Genomic DNA, 21,896 nt, shown 5'->3' with positions numbered 1-21,896 from the left:
GGCCAGTACAAAATTGAAAATATAGCAGATTTTAAATAGTATATTATATATATAAATGATCATTTTCCCTATAGATTTAATAAGTCAGTTTACAATAGAGTATAAGCTCATATGTTAATTTTTTTTTTTCTTCCAAATTCTTGCAGCCTCAAAACACCTTCATTTACTTATACAAATTACAAAAACATATGTACTCTAGTTTCCTCCCCAGTCCAAAGACATGCTTGGTAGGCTGATTGGCATTTCCAAATTGTCTGTAGTGTGTGAATGTGTATGCAGTTGTGGCTTGTGATGGGTTGGCTAACCATGGATAGGCTCCAAGCTCCCCTGCGACATTGTGTAGGATAAGTGGTACAGAAAATAAATAAATGGATGGACATATATATTTTTTTTGGCCAACCTGCCAATTTCTTCATTGCAGTAGAACATGCACACATTGCAACATTTTTTGTTCACCATTGCTGAACTTAGAAGACTTCCTAATTCATATCAACTGTGGATGAACTTTTCTACTGCGAATTAATCCTACATGTAACCATGAGACAGTATAGAGACACAACAAATCTAAAAAACACACATTCATTATCATACAGCTCTAAAAGAAACAAGAAGTGTTATTCAATACCATTGTCATTTTGCTTTGTAGTCTCCTTTACCATCGCTTGTTTCATTTTGTTATCCTTTATTCTTTACTAAGAACAGCCAAGCTTAATATCCTTAAAAATGACTGCTATCCATCTCCTACCTTTACCTGAGTCCCAAATAACCCACCATATATAAACTCCTCACAGCACATGCAACACAAAGTAATTCAGCAGCAACGTCCATCCACTTTACTTTAAGCGTACTCAGCTTGAGGACCTAATTAGAGGTCATTACTACCTCTCCAGCATAGTGCATGCTCATGGTCATTGTTATAGAGGTTGGGCTCTTGTAGATGCTGTGTGTTTATGAGTATATTTCTTGGAAAGCACATGAGCCCCTCTGACAGGTTTTTCCAGACATGCTCCAACCCACCTCTGTGGGAAATCTGACAACAGCTCATAAAACCAAGGTTCCAATATTTTGCCATTGCAAATTTATTTCCATTTGCATATAAATTGAATATGTGCACACTTAAAATTGTTCTGTTCATCTACTAAAAATTATGCATCATAATAATCTGAGAGGAAGGTGCTTAGCCAGTATTCCAAACTATACCTATTGTATAAACTAGCAGATTAAAAATGACTGCATATTGTGTTTATGTAGAACAGGGGAGGTCTGGTGTATTTATACTAAGGAAGAGCTGCTCTCTTGCCTTCCTCACTTCATTTCACACACTAACTTTAATCACCCCAAAGTCCCTTTGCACACTTGGTGTGCCTGTTTAAATTACATCTGCATCCTTTTATTTTTCTTAATCTAGCTAATGAAATACTAGGTAATGGGGTAAGATTGGGAAATGACTCAACATAGATGAGTGCATGTGCTTTCTCAACCACCCAAATTAATCAGCAGGAGAAAGAGCCATAATGAAATACCATGTACAGAACTGGCTGGAGTGCAGCGAGATCCATCTTGTACCACTGAGATCACTGCTCCATCCTGACGCATCTGTCCTCTAGGAGGTCTCAATAATGCCTGTTCCCAAAGCTGAGCAACATATCAGCCTCTCAGGGACATAAATGGGACAAGTGGATGCGTGGCTTTGAACCCATACTCAAATCCACAAGCTGTACCCCTGGGATAGACTTGCACTCTCCTTTTCTATGGATTTCGGTTACACAGCACAGCAAGGCCCGACTTCATCCACACCTGCTCTTAACAGAGTGTGCAGAGTAGCAGCATCAGCTCAGCCAATGGACTTGATGGCTCTCTGGATGGTGGCGGCAATGAAGCTGCCACTTAATTGGCTCTTATACTAGCTGACTCACGTATTGAAGCTGTGACTGAAAGGTTTGTAATGACACAGGTGACTATGGGGATGCTCCACCAGTGCTGACTGCTCATAAGCTGAGAGGATTGAGAAATGCAATGCGCACACGGTGACCAAAATGAACACGCTCGCAAGAGGACTGTAACGAAAAGACAGAAAAGCACTTAAAATAGACAGGCCTATACAAAGGAACATTAACCAGAAAACAACACCTTAAGAAAAACAAAACAAATGAGCAAATATGCTTCATTTTCTAATAGACTCCATGTAGGATGATAGTCCACTTATGAGAACAGAACCACTGTGATGGATAAAACCAATGAAAAATCTCCAGATGAGGGACGAACCCCTGCTACTGCATCTTGCTCTGATGAAACATCTCCATAACAATAAGCAACAAATTGTGAATTTTATACCCTGACTTGCAATTCTCGGGGCTCAGGGTATTGCGGGTTCTTGATTGATCAATATTTTAATTTAAGCCACATATATACAAACAGATTGGATAATAGAGAAGAGGGAATATGGGAATAATTTTGAAGAGGCTGATTAGCACGTCGTTAACTTGGGATAATAGGGTTTAACGTTTCCCCATGGCTCCCTAAATCATATTGCAGTCTGGAAGCTGCTTGGACAACCCTTTTCCTCCCATTTTCTAACAGACTGTCAATCAAACATTTCTCAGTCACTGTTATAGCAACACTATCTTGAGCATTGCTGGAAGAAAAAAAAAACAACAAAAAAAAAACATCTACAATGCAATTTTTCACAAAACATTTGACAGTTTTTACCCAAAGTCCGATGAAAAAATCAGGAAACGTCTTCAGGAAATACTTCAGGGTTATTTCAGCAGAAATTCTGTTAGATTTATTTTGGGATTTGCACGTTTGATTGTTCTTGAAAGGATTGGCAGATGAAGACCCAATGATCATCAATCATCAAATTACCGCTCACCTAACCCTCCCTTGCTACTGGTAACCTGCCAATTCCCGCCAGCCAGCTCTACCCTATCATACAACAGCTACCAACCGGAGAGGGTGAAAGCTAACATGTGCTTCCTTTGCATCTTTTTGAACTGCTCCTCATGTTGAATCTTAGGGCAGCATAACAGATTCAGAGGGAAGCACTACCTGCCCTCTTTCTACAAATATGTGCTCACAGATACCCAAGTTTGGCTGGTGAGAGAGTATGGCATCCCACACACCCAGAGAGGATGGCCAACTTTGCTCCCTTGGCTCCCAGTCACGGATGGTTGTGGCATTGTCGGGATTTGAACTTGTGATCTCCCAAGGATAGGCGAACACTTTCTGCTGTACCATTGGGAGGGCCCCAGTTACCATTGGTAACTCAGCTATTGGTAAGTGCTCTTAATTTATTTTAATTTAACTTGACATAGATTATGTATATTTTATTACATGATATTATAAAAGCACAGAACACAGAAATACAGATAACTCTTTAATTATGTATTGTCAAGGACATTTAACTGAACCATTATTCATTAGTGTTAACTACAAAATCAAAAATAACTTCTAAACAAGTTTTGAACTTGAGCTTGGCAGCACAATGCAATTACTTGGGTAGGACCAGGCCTATAGGTGAATGTGAATTACAAAGAGTTTTTAGATTTTGCCATTACTTATTATAAGTAGAATGTCAAATGTTTACTTTGATCTGGGCATCCTATCGGAGAACCCTAATTAGGTCCAAGGTGATCCGGTTCCTCTGAAGATCCACGTTTATAACCCGAACTTCAACTCGCTCTCCTGGTCCTATAGCTAGACTTCTTCGCCTCTTGTCAGCAGGCAGTTTATCTTGAGTGATGTAGCGCATTGGGATGAGGCCCGATCGGCCCACTCCTATGTCCACGAACGCCCCAAATAAAGCAGTGTTTTCCACATGCCCTGTTAGAACCATGCCCTCATGGAGATCATTCATGGACACAATACTTCGCTTAAACACTGCTTGCTCAAAGTCTGCGAGAAGAGGAGAAGACACCAAAATTTAAGACCAAGGATGGAGAGAAGAAAGAGAGTAAAGATGTTATTAAACATGTTAAAGCAAATTCATTTTACATTTTCAAAGATGTTTTCTAAGACACAGCAAAAACACTCATCTAAGACCTAAGAGTTAGCTGGAGCTGCCTAAAGCAAGTGAAACTGCTACTCCTCATACCATCAAACTTCTGAGGCCTGTCTCAGAATTAATTTTGTCTCTTCTAGGGAAACTTTCTTTGGGAGGTGCTTTTAGATAAACACAGCCTCTCCACAGGCTCTGCAGTCCAAAAAACATTCATCTCTGATTATTCTAATCCGGGACATCTTACCAAACGCAAGGTTCACATGGCAGCTATTTGTACAGCTGGCTATGAAGTGAGCCTCATCAGGACTCGAAGAAGTGGAAGTGAACCTGCAAATTCCTGACAGAAAAGGTAGTATCCCAGGCACCATGCTGCACACGGCTTTGATCACCTTGGTTAATGAGTTTCCCCTGCACCAAGCCTAATCAAAATACTTAATATTAACATTAATTATGCTCTAGCGGTAAAGACATTAACATGAACACTTCTACACCATACCCGGAGAACAGTGTAATGTCACAGCACTGAGGGTAGTTTTAAAATCAGGATGGGCATTTGCTGGGTTTAATTCTCACAGTAAGTAGCTGGGGTTTCACCACTGGAAGAGCATAACTCTGCTTTTGTCTTTAAGCCGCCCTCTTTCTCTCTCATTAATGATATATCTGTTGGCAGCACTGCTTTAATAACTTGGGTCTTCCCCCAAATTACATGGCAAGACTTCAAAAGCTTGGAGTACCGCCCAGATCTCGCACAGACCAGAGAGAGAGAGACTCTGGGGAGAGGAGTAGACAATCATAGAGAGGGAGAGAAAGGAACAGACAGAGACACAGAACTCTCTTTAATCTGTCTGAAATATGGTCATGTGGGGAGAGTCCTTTGGTCTGTCTGAGCATCTGTGCATGTGTGTATTTCGTGAAGGCAAAGCATGTGCTGAGTAGTGCAACTTCCAATGTTACGAAATGATGTTTCAGTAAACTATTACACATTATTACAGCACTATAATAATTAAGATGGAATCCAAATTAAACACATCAACAAAATACCCAGCATGCCCAGTATGATTTTGGTTATCTCAGCGACTGCCAGCAACCAGAGGTATTAACTAATAAAGAAAACTAAACCTCTGTAAAACAGAACAGTGAGTGTGCACAGAGATGATCTAAAGCAGGGTCGGTATATGCTGGATCCTTCTTACCCTGACGGATGTCAAAGCCAGGTGGTTGAGTGAGGCCTTCCACAATGAGCTGCAAAGTTTCAGGGCAGGTGTTGAGAGTCTGGGCCAAACACTCCAGACTACTGCTCATAACTGTGCTCTTAACTTGCTGCTGGAGCTCTGTGCTACCCAGTTGATCCAAACTACCACCAATCTGAGACAAGAACCTGGAGAAACATCACAAAAAAAAAAAAAAAAAAAAATTCTTCAAAATGAGGAGTTCAGAAAATGAGGAAGTTCACTGATAAAGTTCATTACAAATGCACTGTTTCAAGAGAGAGCCACGTTAACATTAAAGACTATGTAATGTATGTAAGTAAAGTTCACAAAGTCCAGAGAGATGCTGTTTTAATGAATGGCGTTTTAATAGAGCTCCCCAGAGGCCAGTGGACATGGTGGATAAATGTTGTCTCTACCTCTTCAACCTCATATTCCAACTCAGCCTGGGAAGAGATATCTGACGTGCAAGAAAGGAGGCGAGGAAAAGGGAGTAAAGGTGAGACTAATTATACTCTAAATCTTGATCTCCAGGGTCCCAAAGATGAACAGTCTGTCTCCTTCTATAAATCAAGTCGATTTGCAAGTATATCAAGAAGGGCCACTGGTGGGGCCTCAGTGAGACAACAGAAGCACTCCCTTGAACCAAAGCCCGACCTAACACAGAGCAGATCCAGACGCAAGGGTTTACCTCACGTGAGACTAGCAGCCATAACGTGGAACAGAGAACCGGCAAAATGTCTTCAGCTATATACTATATAACACAGGAGCAGCTAGCTCTCAGGAATGAGCCCAGTTGTTAAAAGAACCACATACTTTTACAACACTTTTTTTTTTAAAGCACATAGTTTATGATCAAGTTACAGATATTTTGTATCAAATATATTAGAACATATTGGAATAAAAATAAATAAATAAATAAATAAAAACCGATTAAAAAAAAAAAAAAAACTCCACCATACTAGTTTCTGTTTTACATAACTGACAGTTGATTTTACAGAGCTGAATAAAATAACTGATTGTACAGTGCTGTGAAAAAGTATTTGCCTGATTTCTTCTGTTTGTGTAAATCTCATACTAAATTGCTTCAGGAATTAAAACTAAATCTAAGATAAAACAAAGGCAAGCTGAGTGTAAACAAAATAAATTTTTTAAATGATAATGTTATTTATTGGAGCAAAAAATTTATCCAATATCAACTGGGCTTGTGTGAAAATATATTTGCCCTCATAGTTACCGATTACCCAAATCTATAAAACTGCATTCATAATGGGGTTCAGCTGGACTAGATGCAACCAGGCCTGATTACTGCAAACCCTGTTCATTCAAATCAACACTTAAATAGAACTTTTCAACAGCATGAAGTTAGTTAAGAGGTCTTACCCGGTAACACACTGTGCCAAAGTTGAAAGTAATTCCAGAAATGATGAGGAAGAAGGTGACTGAAATACATCAGTCTGGGAAGGGTTACAAAGCTGTTTCAAAGACTCTGGGACTCTAAAGAACCACAGTGAGAGCATTTATCTCCAAATGGAAAAACTCCACTATCAAAAAGACACTGGGTAAAAATGGCATCCATGGAAGAGTGGTGAGGTGAAAACCACTGCTAACCTAGAAGATTATTAAGGCTCATCTGAATTTTGCCAAAACACACCTTGATGATCCTCAAACCTTTTGGGACAATGTTCTGTGGACTGATGAGTCTGAAGTGGAACTGTTTGGAAGACAGGAGTCCCATTACATCTGGCTTAAAAGAGCATCATACCTACGGTCAAGCAGGGTGGTGGAAGTGTGATGGTGTGGGGATGCTTTGCTGCTTCAGGGCCTGGGCAACTGGCAATAACTGAGGGAAACATGAATTCCGCTCTTTACCAGAAAATCCTACCGGAGAATGTCTGGTCTTCCTTAATTTGTCCGTAATTTGAAACTCAAGAGCAACTGGATTATACAGCAAGATAATTATTCACAGCATAGGAGCAAGTCCACCTCTGAATGGCTCAAAATGAGCCAAATTAAAGATTAAAGTTTTGGAGTGGCCTAGTCAAAATCCTGACTTGAACCCAATGGAGATGCTGTGGCAGGATCTTAAATGGGCAGTTCATGCTCAAAAACCCTCCAATGTGGCTGACCTAAAGCAGTTCTGCAAAGTGGAAGGGGCCAAAATTCCACCACAGCACTGTGAAAGACTGAACACCAGTTAGTGTTTGGTTACAGTTACTGCTGATAAAGGTGTCACAACCAGAGTCTACGTTTAAGGGGGCCATTAGTTTTTCACAAGGGTGATAGGTGTTGGATAACTTTTTCCTTCAATAAAATAAATAAATAAATAAATAAATATTGTATTGTGAGTTTACTCTTTGTTTTATGCTGTATTTTATTTGAAGATTTAAAACGATTTAGTATGAGATGTACAGAAAAAACAGAAGAAATCAGGATGGGGCAAATACTTTTTCACAGTGCTGTGCAACTGAGTAAGACCTTGTATTATGTTTGATAAATTCTAAAATAAAAATGGATGGCTGTGGAATGCTGGATTGTGGGACACACAGTTGAGCCAGACTGCTGATGGATAGCGGTCGCCGTGGCAGCCTGACGCCAGCTAGCCACCGCAGCTGTCATCAGCATGAGTGACAGGGCAGGTGGACCCAGACTCCACCTACTTCCTGTAGCACACAGAGACACATTTATGTAACTCACATATGTGCTGTAACGGAATTCAAACAGAATACTTCTCCCAACACATAGTTTTTAGTTCTTTGTGAGGACATACACTAGTAGATGAATGACACTGAAACGACTGCAATCGTCATAAAACCTAAGCAGGGCGATACAGAAAAAAACATATGCTACTTAAGGACAATCACACAATACATTAAACACAATCAATGCCATAATAAACAAAAGTTGCACAAAAATCTTGTATAAAAGTGTCATTGGAACTGTAGACGGAATGGTGTTTCGGGCAGATGAGACAAAAATCAAACATATTTGACAAAAAATATGAAAGGCTTTTTTGTAGCTAGTAGCCTTGGGGCTCTTGTGAAGTTTGATGGCATCATGATCTTTTATACCCTAAACGGCTGCCTCTGCCAGGAGGTTATAGTAGAGCTTTTAGCAAACATAAATCTAAATAAACACAAATGGTGTGGTAAAGCAATATTGCAAAATCAATATGCAATGGGCATCTCAGTCTCCAGATTTTAACGCTACTAAAAAGCCCTGTGGTCTGAAATGAAGTGATCAACTTACATGTATAAACCTAAGAATATAATGGTCCTGTCTATACAGCATAGAGGACTGTTCGAGATCAATCTATAAAAGGTCTCCAACATTGTGTACACATATATATATATATATACATATATATATATATATATATATATACATATATATATATATATATATATATATATATATATATATATATATATATATATATATATATATATATATATATATATATACATATATATATATATATATATATATATATATATATATATATATATATACATATATATATATATATATAAAATGAAGCACTACCCAAGGAAAGGACATTTAAAAAAAAAAAAAAAAAAAAAGCATTAAAGCAAAACTACAGTGTCCCAATTTATTTGTAATTACATATGTATACAGAATAAAAGACAAAAAAAAAAAAAAAAAAGAATTATATATCCATTCATTTTCTGTACCGCTTATCCTACACAGGGTTGCAGGGAGCCTGGAGCCTATCCCAGGGGACTTTGGGTACAAGGAAGGGGACACCCTGGATGGGGTGCCAACCCATCTCAAGGCACAATCACATACACACACAACAGAAAACTTGGAAATGCCAATCAACCTACAATGCATGACTTTGGACTGGGGGAGGAAACCCCCAAAGCATGGGGAGAACACACAAACTCCACACACTCACAGGGCAGATTTTACATTATTATATATAATGTGACACTCATTAGCCACTTTATTAAGAACACCTGTACATTCAGGCAATTATCCAACCAACAGGAAGAAGTGGTATGCACAAATATAGCTACAGGTCAAGCGCTTCAGTTAATATTCATGTCATACAGTGATATTTGGAAAAATGTGATCTTAGTGACTTTGCCCCTGACATGGTTGTTGGTGCAAGACAGGCTGGTATTTCAGAAACTGTTGATCTCCTGGGATTTTCACGCACAAGTCCATATATGGAATAGCACAAAAAACTAAACAAAACAAAACAAAGAAAGAGTTCTTTGAGTGAAAATGCCTTGTTAAAGAGAGGTCAGAAGAAAATCGCCAGACTGGTTTGAGCTGGCAGGAAGGCTATGGTAATTAGCATTCTTTACAACTGTAGTGTGCATCTCAGAATGCACACCACATCGAGCATCCATGCAAATGGGCTACAACAGCAGAAGTCCACATCAGGATCCAATCCTATCAGCCAAGAACAGGAGACTACAATGGTAACAGGCTCAATGAATCTAGACAGTTCAAGATCATAAAAAGACCTGGCAATGTTTTTTCCAGCATAAAAAATTTACAGGAACTATTTGAAGGTAATCCAGAAAGGTCACTGCAATCCTCTAAGGAGTCACGAAGGAGTCAGTGAAAATTGGATCCCTAGTATAGTCACACGGCTGCAACCCAGTTTGTACACACGGTTTTCAGTTACATCCAACACCACCACATTCACTGGCAGCCACATGTTTTCAGGAGAGCCAATCAAGGATTGTGTGTGTGTAAGAATTAATCAATTATGCCTAACAGTAGAAGGTGGTTAGGCTTAGGTTTAATGGTTGGTGTTTGATGATACAAGTCATGGTACACATTTCAGAGATATCATGTATATCATCTGTAACAATGAGCATCTTCATTCTGAGTTAGTACTAAGAATGCCATTTTATTTATTTTTGTAAATACTGAATAAAAATTGTGTTTATAACACACACACACACACACACACACACACACACACACACACACACACACACACACACACATACATATACAGTATCTCACAAAAGTGAGTACACCCCTCACATTTTTGTAAATATTCGATTATAACTTTTCATGTGACAACACTGAAGAAATGACACTTTGCTACAATGTAAAGTAGTGAGTGTACAGCTTGTGTAACAGTGTAAATTTGCTGTCCCCTCAAAATAACTCAACACACAGCCATTAATGTCTAAACCGCTGTCAACAAAAATGAGTACACCCCTAAGTGAAAATGTCCAAATTGGGCCCAAAGTGTCAATATTTTGTGTGGCCACCATTATTTTCCAGAACTGCCTTAACCCTCTTGGGCATGGAGTTCACCAGAGCTTTACAGGTTGCCACTGGAGTCCTCTTCCACTCCATGACGACATCACGGAGCTGGTGGATGTTAGAGACCCTTTGCTTCTCCACCATCCGTTTGAGGATGCCCCACAGATGCTCAATAGGGTTTAGGTCTGGAGACATGCTTGGCCATTCCATCAGCTTCACCCTCAGCTTCTTTAGCAAGGCAGTGGTTGTCTTGGAGGTGTGTTTGGGGTCATCATCATGCTGGAATACTGCATACTGATCATGCTCTGCTTCAGTATGTCACAGTACATGTTGGTATTCATGGTTCCCTCAATGAACTGTAGCTCCCCAGTGCCAGCAGCACTCATGCAGCCCCAGACCATGACACTCCCACCACCATGCTTGACTGTAGGCAAGACACACTTGCCTTTGTACTCCTCACCTGCCACCAAACAGGCTTGACACCATCTGAACCAAATAAGTTTATCTTGTTCTCATCAGACCACAGGACATGGTTCCAGTAATCCATGTCCTTAGTCTGCTTGTCTTCAGCAAACTGTTTGTGGGCTTTCTTGTGCATCATCTTTAGAAGAGGCTTCCTTCTGGGACGACAGCCATGCAGACCAATTTGATGCAGTGTGCAGCGTATGGTCTGAGCACTGACAGGCTGACCCCCCACCCCTTCAACCTCTGCAGCAATGCTGGCAGCACTCATACATCTATTTCCCAAAGACAACCTCTGGATATAATGCTGAGCACGTGTTATAGTTATATAAATGCTATAGTGCTTTTATCCAAAGAGCTTTACACCGTGTCTCATTCACCCATTCATACACACACACACACCAATGGTAGCAGAGCTGCCATGCAAGGCGCTAAGTTGCCATCGGGAGCAACTTGGGGTTCAGTGTCTTGCCCAAGGACACTTCGGCATGTGGAGTCATGCGGGCCAGGAATTGAACCACCAACTCTACGATTAGTGGACGACCCGCTCTACCCTGAGCCACAGCCGCCCCCGTATATATATAGCTTAAGAGTACACAATGTTTCCAGGGAAACAGGACATTTTGGGGTTCTTCATCAGTATTTACTTTATATAACCTGATTTGTGCAGGTCACAACTGCATATTTAGCCAAAGGTGATAATAGTGGTACCAGAGAGAACTGAACTAATATGTATATATACATATAGGTCCATATATATTTGGACACTGACACAAGTTTTGTTATTTTGCCTGTTTACCAAAACATATTAAAGTTAGTTAAATAATGAATATGGGCTTAAAGTGCAGACTCTCATTTTTAATTTAAATGTATTCACATCCACATTGGAGGAAAGGTTTAGGAATTACAGCTCTTTAATTTGTAGCTCCCTCTTTTTCAAGGGACCAAAATTACTTGGCCATTCGACTCAAAAGCTGTTTCATGGACAGGTGTGGACTATTCCTTTGTTATTTCTTCATCAATTAAGCAGGTAAAAGATATTGAGTTGATTCCAGCTGTGGCTTTCTCATTTGGAAGCTGTTGCTCTGAACCCAAAGCATGCGGTCAAAGAAGCTCTCAATGCAAGAGAAACAGGCCATCCTTAGTTTGCAAAAAAAATATTAAAAATCCATCAGCGAGATCACAGGAACATTAGGTTGGTACAATAGTTTGGTACATTCTGAGAAAAAAAAAGAAAAGAAGAACACACTGGTGAGCTCTGCAACACAAAAAGGCCTGAAGACAACAGTGGTGGATGATCATAGGATCTTTTACATGGTAAAGAAAAAACCCTTCACAACATCCAGCCAAGTAAAGAACACTCTCCAGGAGGCAGGCATATAATTATCCAAGTCTACCATAAACAGAAGACTTCACGAGAGCAAATACAGAGGGTTCACCACAAGGTGCAAACCATTCATAAGTCTCAAGAGTAGAAAAGCCAGATTAGACTTTGCCAAAAAAAAAAAATCTAAAAAAAACAACAAAAAAAAAGCCAGCTCAGTTCTGGAAAAGCATATTTTTTGGACAGATGAAACTAAGATCAACCTGTACCAGAATGATGGGAAGAAAAAAGTATGGAGAAGGCTTGGAATGGATCATGATCTGAAGCATACCACATCATCTGTAAAACAGTGTAGGAAGTGTGATGGTATGGGCATGCATGGCTTCCAATGGCACTGGGCCACTAGTTTTTATTGATGATGTGACAGAAGATAGTGTATAGGAATATACTGTCTGCTCAGATTCAGCCAAATTCAGTGAAATTCAGCCAAATTAATTGGACGGCGCTTCACTTTACAGATGGTTAATGACCCAAAACATACTGCAAAAGGAGTTTTTTTTAAAGCAAACAAGTGGAATATTCTGCAGTGATCAAGTCACTCAACTGATCTCAACCTGATCGAGCATGCATTTCACTTGCTGAAGACAAAACTAAAGGTAGAAAGACCCGCAAACAAAAAAAAGCATCACAAAGGATGAAACCCAGTGTTTGGTGATGTCCATGGGTTCCAGACTTCAAGCAGTCAGTGCCTGCAAAGGATTCTCGACAAAATATTAAAAAAGAACATTTAATTTATGATTATGTTAATTTGCCCCAATTACATTTCAGCCTTTGAAATAAGGGAACTGTGTATAAAAATGGTTGCAATTCCTAAATGTGTCATATGACATTTTTGTTCAACCCCTTGAGATTATATATAAAACAAATATATAATGAATAATTATAATATTATATTATATATAATATAATATATAATAAATTCTTATGAGAATCCTTACTATGCAATCATTAACAGTTCAGAAGTTGCCCTGGGTTTAGTAAAACAAAAAAATAACCCATGCCTTTCCATGTGAGTTTGGCTCTGAGTTATGAAGTGCTGGGAATACAGAAACACCCACATGCACACAAAGTTGACGAATTCCAATGTGTCTCCCAGCTTAAGCAGCCTCTATGTGGTTATGTCTGTACTTCAGTATCACTGCACTGGGTCACATGGGAGGTGTTGCATACAGTATATCTGCAGCTGGATCTGCCACTGAACTCAGATCAGAACAGGCTCTTTCAACCAAACTCAGTTGAGAGTTGATAGTAAGATCAAATCTGGCCCAAGAGGATCAGCAGAGAGTTAGAGATCATGTTATACTCCTGGGCTCCATTTACCATCTCTGTAAATCAACCGCATGCCCGCTTTCAGCTACAAACATCCTCCCCAACACAGTCACCCCACCCCTGTGTTGTTCATCAGAGCCGCTGTGTCTCTGTAGCCGTCTCCCCAGAGCTCAGGGGGCCGCAGGAGCCCAGCCGTGCTGGCAGAGAGGAGAGCTGCAGTGCTGCACTCTGGCTGATTTATGAAGAGACGTTTTGCGGGTGTGGGAGGTGGCGTCCCATCAGGCCACAGGCTCGGGTTTCCCCTGGTGTGTTTGTGTTTAGAGGAGCGAGCGGAGCACGATGCTGCTTCGCCATGGGCCTAATGAAAAGCAGCTCTGCTCCAAATACACAGGCCATGCGGTGGGCCTTGAAAGCGAGGCTCTCCAGACTAAGACATCGGAAGTTTGCATTCGCTCCCATTTACTCTTCTAAGATGGTGTTCTGTAGGCAAATACTCGACAGCACACATTCTGTAAGAACTGTATAGATTAGGGCTAAAAAAACAACAACTTTAAAGTGCCTATGAAATCAAAAATTGTGGTTTTTGTACAAATCTCCTGGTGTTGTAGACAGAAATAAGATGGCATAGATTTTAAAAAGTGACAAATGTGTTTTGTAGATATTCTTATTTAAATTTGAGTGTTTAACATTTCTGGGGAAAACAGCAAAACATTTTGATGATGCCATCATCTAATTCGTGTCCCATCAAATGCTTTTTGGAACGCATATCCATGAAAACGGCAGGTATCGCTCTACAGTAGCTGCTAATTAGCATCAAACATGGGTCGTTGTAGTTTTGGTTGTGCAACTTCCTGCACATTATTCTCTATCCAAATCATCCCTTGAGTGCCAAAAAATAGGTGGAGTTTATTTGTGTGTGGGTCAAGGCTCATTCCCCCTTCGAAATCTCTCGATCTCAGCTCAAATGTAAATCATGGTCTAATTCACTGAGATACACAGTTAGCATGCTGATAATTTAGAGAGAGAAATACGGACAGCCAGCCAGACAGACAGAGAGCGAGAGATAGAGAGAGAGAGAGAGAGAGAGAGAGAGCGCTACATGCCCCCACTCCCTCACTTCCTGTTTCAAAAGGAAATACATCAACAAGCAGAATCAAATCATAGCTTGAGTCATTTCATAGGCACTTTAGACAGCCAAGCTGTAAGCACTCACAGCTGTGAGCAACATGTTCAATGCCAATTTACACACTCGGTATTTATACAGTTGTTTTTTGGACAACTGTATAACCCTTGTTTTTTGGAACAAAAATATTTTTTCCCCCATATAATTTATCTTTCATTATCTCACAACCAAGACTACTAATTCTGTTCCAGTTTGAGTATTATTGGCTAGGCTAGTCTGCCAAAACATTTACTATGCCCAAAAGATGCTGAAGCAAAGTCAGCTCATATACTAAACACCAACTTATATGCTGCTTTGCACTTTCATGTTGGCTACATCTCTCAGGGGGATATTTCGATAGGTGTGTAATCATCTTTGGCACACGTGTCTAGTTTTTTCCTTTGGAAATCCATCAAGGGTCAGTTTGTGTGTGCACGTGATGTGGGGGTGGTTCCCAGTGGTAGGGGTAAGAGTATCAGGTTCATCACATTAGAGCAACACGATCCACCATTACTGCTTGCTGGCCCATGCTATTCAGAGTGGCCATCATGCAACAGTCACTCCCAGAGTGAGAAGAGAGTGGGCGCACAGTGCCTGCCCAGGCACAGTGCACGTGTCTGACTTCAAACCTTTTTTGTTCGTCCTCACTAATCTTGCATGATGTCACATCCGCCAAACATTCCCAGGGCTGATTTATATCTAAAAACAGAGGCATGAAAAAGAGTGCAGAATAGAAGAAAAGACTGATGAGTCCAATGCAGTAATGGGCTATAGATTGTTGGGAATACGTCAAGCTTGTCATTGTCATTATAAAGCCATTGCTCAGATGACCTGCTTGCATCATTAGTTATTTCATTCCAGCTCAGACGGAGACCATTCGGCACACTTTATTAACAATAATGCAAATTCCTGCCATACTCCCTGAAAACTCCGCTTTAGGTCTGCTACATTAGCTGGGGAGTACATTACTAACTCAGCACTGCTGGTGGCCATGTTTAATCAAACCCTGTTTTTCCAAGAAAAATAGGCCTAGGCTCACAGTGACAACTGGAGTCTAGAAGAACATCCATTAGCACAGCATTTGGTAACGATAGAGTCTGTCAATAATACAGCAGTCAGCTAGGGAGGCTTTTCTGCCTGGTTTAGTAGGAAATGAAGCCGAACGGAGAGAAAGGAAAACAAACAGAAGGAGAGTGAGGCAGGAGGATATGACAGGGTGATTATTCCCCCTCTCCATGCCCCTAAGTGGCTTTATTAGACCTCTAACCCCCACAGATGCCTCTGATGACAGATTTGGCCAGGCCCTGGTGGACAAGCACAGAAACTATACTGATTTTCAGACATGGCAGTCTAAGCCTAAAAAAATGGCTCTTTGGTCAGTTTATGGATTAATCAAAATAGCGTAAATGTGAAATTTTTGTAGTCAAATTTATCTGATGACATGAATATTTGCTACCAGTATGCTGCTTCCAAATTGTGCTCACCTATGATGTCCACACACACGTTAGTAAAATAGTAAGCTAAGGAAGAAATCTCCTACACTGCATGTGGGATCAAACTATTACACTAACTACGACTCAGAATGCCAAATTAGACATATATCCCCTCACACAGGAACATTCATTTTGACTTGCAGCTGTCATACATCCGCCTACAGGAGCTTCTGCGCTGGCATGTCTCCTGGCATCAGCCATCATGAGTGTCAAACTGGAGTAGTCTAAACAGACTGGACTAGCACAGCTGCAGGCACAACTCCCATTCACAACCACAGAGCCAGCAGCACATGCTTTTCATATGAGTAGCAATAGCACTAACAGCCCTCACACACACAACACACACAAGTGTGAGAAAAACACTGGCCCAGATGCTACTACTCCATTTATGCAGACAGACTCTCTAACACACACACATGGTCCAAGCTATCAGTGCATTCTTACCGAGAGGAGTGTCAGTGCAAGCATACCAGTATGTCAGATTCTCAACTGGAGTTGGGCTCTCACCTCATGGCAAGGCTGTATGACTCAGGATGGATGCACGTTTGGTCCAGAGGATTAGGTTTGTTGCAGATCCCTTTGCTCTTCTTAGCTGTTGACTTCTCGGCAGTTGTAGAGCTTGAGTTTTCACCTGAGCCAAAGCTATATGAGGGAGAACAGAACACAGATTACTAGTGGGGAATTTGCAACAGGGCTATAAAAACAGTTTTCTGCACAAGATCTTAATATTAACTCACAAAATGTTCACTCATCATTTAGAAAGAGACGCTGATTTGATTGTTGATTAAATCATTCATTTACAAGGAAATAATTACACCCTTATAAAAGGTCTAAGACTTATGCTGCATTCATGGCACCTTGTAGGTGGTAATGTGCAAATTGTAATAATGTCATTTCTCACATCCAGATATTTGAAAACAAACAAACAAACAAACAAACAACAAATACTGTAAAACATGGATGCCTCCACAAAAGAGTGTCTGTTGTTTGCCCTGTCAGAGCAGGTAAAGCTCATGAATAGCTTGTTTAACTGCAGTTTTACAGTTACAAGCCTGGGTGATTGGTTCTATTGGTTCTGTTCCACTACAGTGAACGTCAAATATTTATGCAATATTTTGGACTGAACATGCAGTACAGCGACAACGGACAATAGCGAGTAGCTTAGCAACAAGCTAGCCGGCTAACAATAATGATAACTAACATTGATGACTACATTCTCAAAACAGCCAGTTTGGTCAATGTTATAGATTTAACCATATACTGTGTCAGTATATTAACTAATCTCAAGACAATACTGCTGTATACTATTTTTTATAAAGTAACCCTAAAGTAAGCCAACCCTAACTACTGCAACCCTACCACTGCTACACAGCAATATTTTTGGAATTTCACCTTCTAATTTATAACAGCATCATTATACAATGCTATATTATGCAGAAAAAAGAATGTGTCTGATTTCTTCTGTTTTTGTGCATCTCATGCTAAATTGTTTCAGGAATTAAAAATGAATCTAATATAAAACATATAAAAGGCAACATGAGTAGACACAAAATACAGTTTTTAAATGAAAATGTTATTTATTGAAGCAAAAAAAGTTATCCAATACCAACTGGGCCTGTGTGAAAATGTATTCCGCCCCATAGTTACTGATTCCCCAAATCTATGTAACTGCACTCATAATGGGATTCAACCAGGTCTGATTATGCAACCCCTGTTCAATCAAATCAACACTTAAATATAACTTTTACATCAGCATGAAGTTGGTTAAAAGGTCTTACCCAGTAACACACTGTCAAAGTTGAAAGAAATTTCAGAAATGATGAGGAAAAAGGTGATTGTAATACATCAGTCTGGGAAGGGTTACAAAGCTATTTCAAAGGCTCTGGGACTCCAAAGAACCACAGTGAGAGCCATTTTCTCCAAATGGATAAAATTCGGCACAGTAGTGAACTTTCCCAGAAGCATAGGAGTAAATCCTTGTCCTAGAAGCAAGTGAAAGACTGATCTCCAGTTATCGGAAGCTTTTGGTAGCAGTTATTGCTGCTAAAGATTTTAAGTTTAAGGGGGAAATTTTCACATGGGTGACAGGGGTTGGATAACCTTTTTTGCTTCAATAAAAAAAAATTAAGTCAATAAAAACTGTATTGTGTGTTTATGCAGGCTGTGTTTGTTTTATGTTGTATTTCGTTTGAAGATCTAAATCTATTTATTATGAGATGTACACATTAAACAGAAGAAATCAAATACGTTATTACAGCACTGAATATGTACAGTATCTCACAAAAATGAGTACACCCCTCACATTTTTGTAAATATTTGATTACATCTTTTCATATGACAATACTTAAGAAATGACAATTTGCTACAATTTAAAGTAGTGAGCGTACAGCTTTGCTGTCCCCTCAAAATAACTCAACACATAGCCAATAATGTTTAAACCTCTGGCAAGTGAGTACACCCCTAAGTGAAAATGTCCAAATTGGGCCCAAAGTGTCAATATTTTGTGTGGCCACCATTATTTTCCAGCAGTGCCTTAACCCTCTTGGGCATGGAGCTCACCAGAGCTTCACAGGTTGCCACTGGAGTCCTCCATGACGACATCAAGGAGCTGGTGGATGTTAGAGCCCTTGTGCTCCTCCACATTCCGTTTGAGGATGCTCCACAGATGCTCAATAGGATTTAGGTCTGCAGACATGCTTGGCCAGTCCATCACCTTCACCCTCAGCTTTTTTAGCAAGGCAGTGGTCGTTATCATGCTGGAATATTGCCCTGTGTCCCAGTCTCCGAAGGGAGGGGATCATGCTCTGCTTCAGTATGCCACAGTACATGTTGGCATTCATGGTTCCCTCAATGAACTGTAGCTCCCCAGTGCCGGCAGCACTCATGCAGCCCCAGACCATGACACTCCCACCACCATGCTCGACTGTAGGCAAGACACACTTGTCTTTGTACTCCTCACCTGGTTGCCTCCACACACGCTTGACACCATCTGAACCAAAAAAGTTTATCTTAGTCTCATCAGACCACAGGACATGGTTCCAGTAATCCATGTCCTTAGTCTGCTTGTCTTCAGCAAACTGTTTGCGGGCTTTCTTGTGCATCATCTTTAGAAGAGGCTTCCTTCTGGGATGACAGTCATGCAGACCAATTTGATGCATTGTGCGGTGTATGGTCTGAGCACTTACAGGCTGACCCCCACCCCTTCAACCTCTGCAGCAATGCTGGCAGCACTCATACATCTATTTCCCAAAGACAACCTCTGGATATGACGCTGAGCACATGCACTCAACTTCTTTGGTCGACCATGGCGAGGCCTGTTCTGAGTGGAACCTGTCCTGTTAAACTGCTGTATCGTCTTGGCCACCGTGTGGCAGCTCAGTGTCAGGGTCTTGGCAATCTTCTTATAGCCTAGGCCATCTTTATGTAGAGCAACAATTCTTTTTTTCAGATCCTCAGAGAGTTCTTTGCCATGAGGTGCCATGTTGAACTTCCAGTGACCAGTATGAGGGAATGCGAGAGCGATGACACCAAATTTAACACACCTGCTCCCCATTCACACCTGAGACCTTGTAACACTAACAAGTCACATGACACCGGGGAGGGAAAATGGCTAATTGGGCCCAATTTGGACATTTTCATTAGGGGTGTACTAACTTTTGTTGCCAGCGGTTTAGACATTAATGACTGTGTGTTGAGTTATTTTGAGGGGACAGCAAATTTACACTGTTACACAAGCTGTACACTCACTACTTTACATTGTAACAAAGCGTCATTTCTTCAGTGTTGTAACATTAAAAGATATATCAAATATTTACAAAAATGTGGGGGGTGTACTCACTTTTGTGAGATACTGTATGTGTGCTAAAATCAAGATGTGCAGGGCTCTACAGTAACAATTTCTTTTAGGAGCTCCTAATTACAAAAATTTAGGAGGACAGTCAAAAATTTTTAGAGCATGGTTGAAGTTTAGGGTTTTTTTTTTTTAGGCACATTGATGTGCCACAATATAATACAGAAGTAGGCATGAGAAAACTTGTCAATTATGACAGAATTTAGGAACATAGTGTGTGCCATGACACATTAATTGATAAACAAAATTTAATATTTTCAGTTAATTTTACAGACTGTATGCAAAAAAACAACCGTTAACCTGTTCCTCATTGTAAACAAATACAATAATCCTCAATGTTAAGTGTTTGAAGTCTGCTCCTCTTAAATATATTTAAAGCTACACTATTAGACATTTTCCAGTGTCATGGTTCTGGGCTGGAGCCAGTTCTCGAACCGCTCTGTGTATATTATGTATATTTCTGAATAATCTCATATAGGATTGTCACGTATCAGGAAGCTCTGGACTCCACTTCCCATCAGCCACTGCACTGCACTACATGTCACATGACCACCTGCACCTGATTCACGTTTTGGTTAATGAGCACTCGTGTATATATAGCCATTGTCTGCACTGATTCACTGTCTTTCGTTGTCTTAGACTCCCGTTGTTCATGTCTTGATGTTTGTTTCTTGCCACAGTGTGTTTCAAGGTTGTCATAGTGTATTTGTTTCTTAGTACGTTTCCTTAAATAAATGTCTTTATCTGCATCTGCTTCTGGCTCAACCCACGGATGGTGACAAGGATGTGATTGGGTGAGTTCATTTACCCACGATATGCAAAGCGCTTTAGTTTAATGGTGTTCATTAGTGATGCACTGAGCAGGATTTTTACGACCGAAACCGATCCAGATACCAATCTTTTTTTGTTTAAACTTTAATCAGGTCTGTCATAAACAGTTAAATGTAAGCTCTCTGCTCATGGTCACTGTTAATTGAGTTAAAATAATAGCAATGAAAAATACTGTTGGTTAATTGATAAATAACCAGAATAAAATATTTATTTTTAAATATCTTAAATAGAGTCCTAATTAAAAATAGACTAACAAAAAAAATTATCCATATTAGGAAAAAGGATAATAGCTTACTAAGCTTAATGTAAAATTGATATTAAATGCAACCCATGGTAATGAAGCATTATTTCATTGGAAACTGGAGTTAACTTTTCTGGTGATATCTCAGTCACATTTTGACTTCCTGTAGTTTTGATTCCGATTGTATTATACAACCCCAAACAGGTCAATCGCACCGGTACGACTAAATATTTATTCACAGTCGTACAAAGTACTTTTCAGTCACAAATGTGAGTGAAATGGTCACACTGTAGAGCCCTGATGTGCAGAAAAGCCTAGTCAGAGATCATGTATTAGCATTAGCACTGGTACCTGTGTGCGGTCTCTGGGTTGATGCGGATGAAGCCGGCAGATTGCTGGAAGCTCTTTGGGCCAAGGCCTTTGACCAGCTTCAGTTGTTCTCGGTTGAAAAAAGGCCCATTCTTTTCCCTCCACTCCACTACGCTTCGTGCCCGGCCTGCATTCAGACCTGCAACATGTCTACAAAAACACACACACAAAAAAAAAAACTTCCTTTGCTTCTTCTGTGGCTTTCAACATTCAATGGACCTTTGAAAATTCAGGAATAATTAGTAGGCACTGACTTTCCATTTTATGCATTTCTCATCTAACTGCAACTTTGAAATCCAGCTTGTTTTTAGAATTAGTCACCGCCACAGATGTCAATACTTCCCTTATACTATATATCCTGAGTGAACATT

At 40.1% G+C, this 21,896-nt stretch overlaps 1 protein-coding gene across 4 annotated transcripts in view; it reads right to left on the bottom strand.

Moving 5' to 3' along the window:
• Nucleotides 1–21,896, bottom strand: part of srbd1 (S1 RNA binding domain 1) — a 147,679-nt gene that overhangs the window by 72,492 nt on the left and 53,291 nt on the right. For 3 of the 4 annotated variants that reach the window (XM_017464862.3, XM_017464863.3, XM_047154300.2), the window contains 4 exons: nt 21,508–21,675; nt 16,742–16,876; nt 5,194–5,378; nt 3,364–3,894 (listed from right to left, as the gene is read on the bottom strand). In XM_017464862.3, coding sequence (XP_017320351.1) covers nt 3,602–3,894; nt 5,194–5,378; nt 16,742–16,876; nt 21,508–21,675 — 781 coding nt within the window. In that variant the 3' untranslated portion in view covers nt 3,364–3,601. Of the gene's footprint in view, nt 1–3,363; nt 3,895–5,193; nt 5,379–16,741; nt 16,877–21,507; nt 21,676–21,896 lie in introns of those variants that run through there. The other variant, XR_008396273.1, reaches the window with a different exon arrangement.

Source organism: Ictalurus punctatus, chromosome 3, assembly GCF_001660625.3.
Source record: "Ictalurus punctatus breed USDA103 chromosome 3, Coco_2.0, whole genome shotgun sequence".
Taxonomy (NCBI): Eukaryota; Metazoa; Chordata; class Actinopteri; order Siluriformes; family Ictaluridae; genus Ictalurus; species Ictalurus punctatus.
Note: the sequence above shows the minus strand (reverse complement) of the source record. Positions and strands in the feature narration are given on the sequence as shown.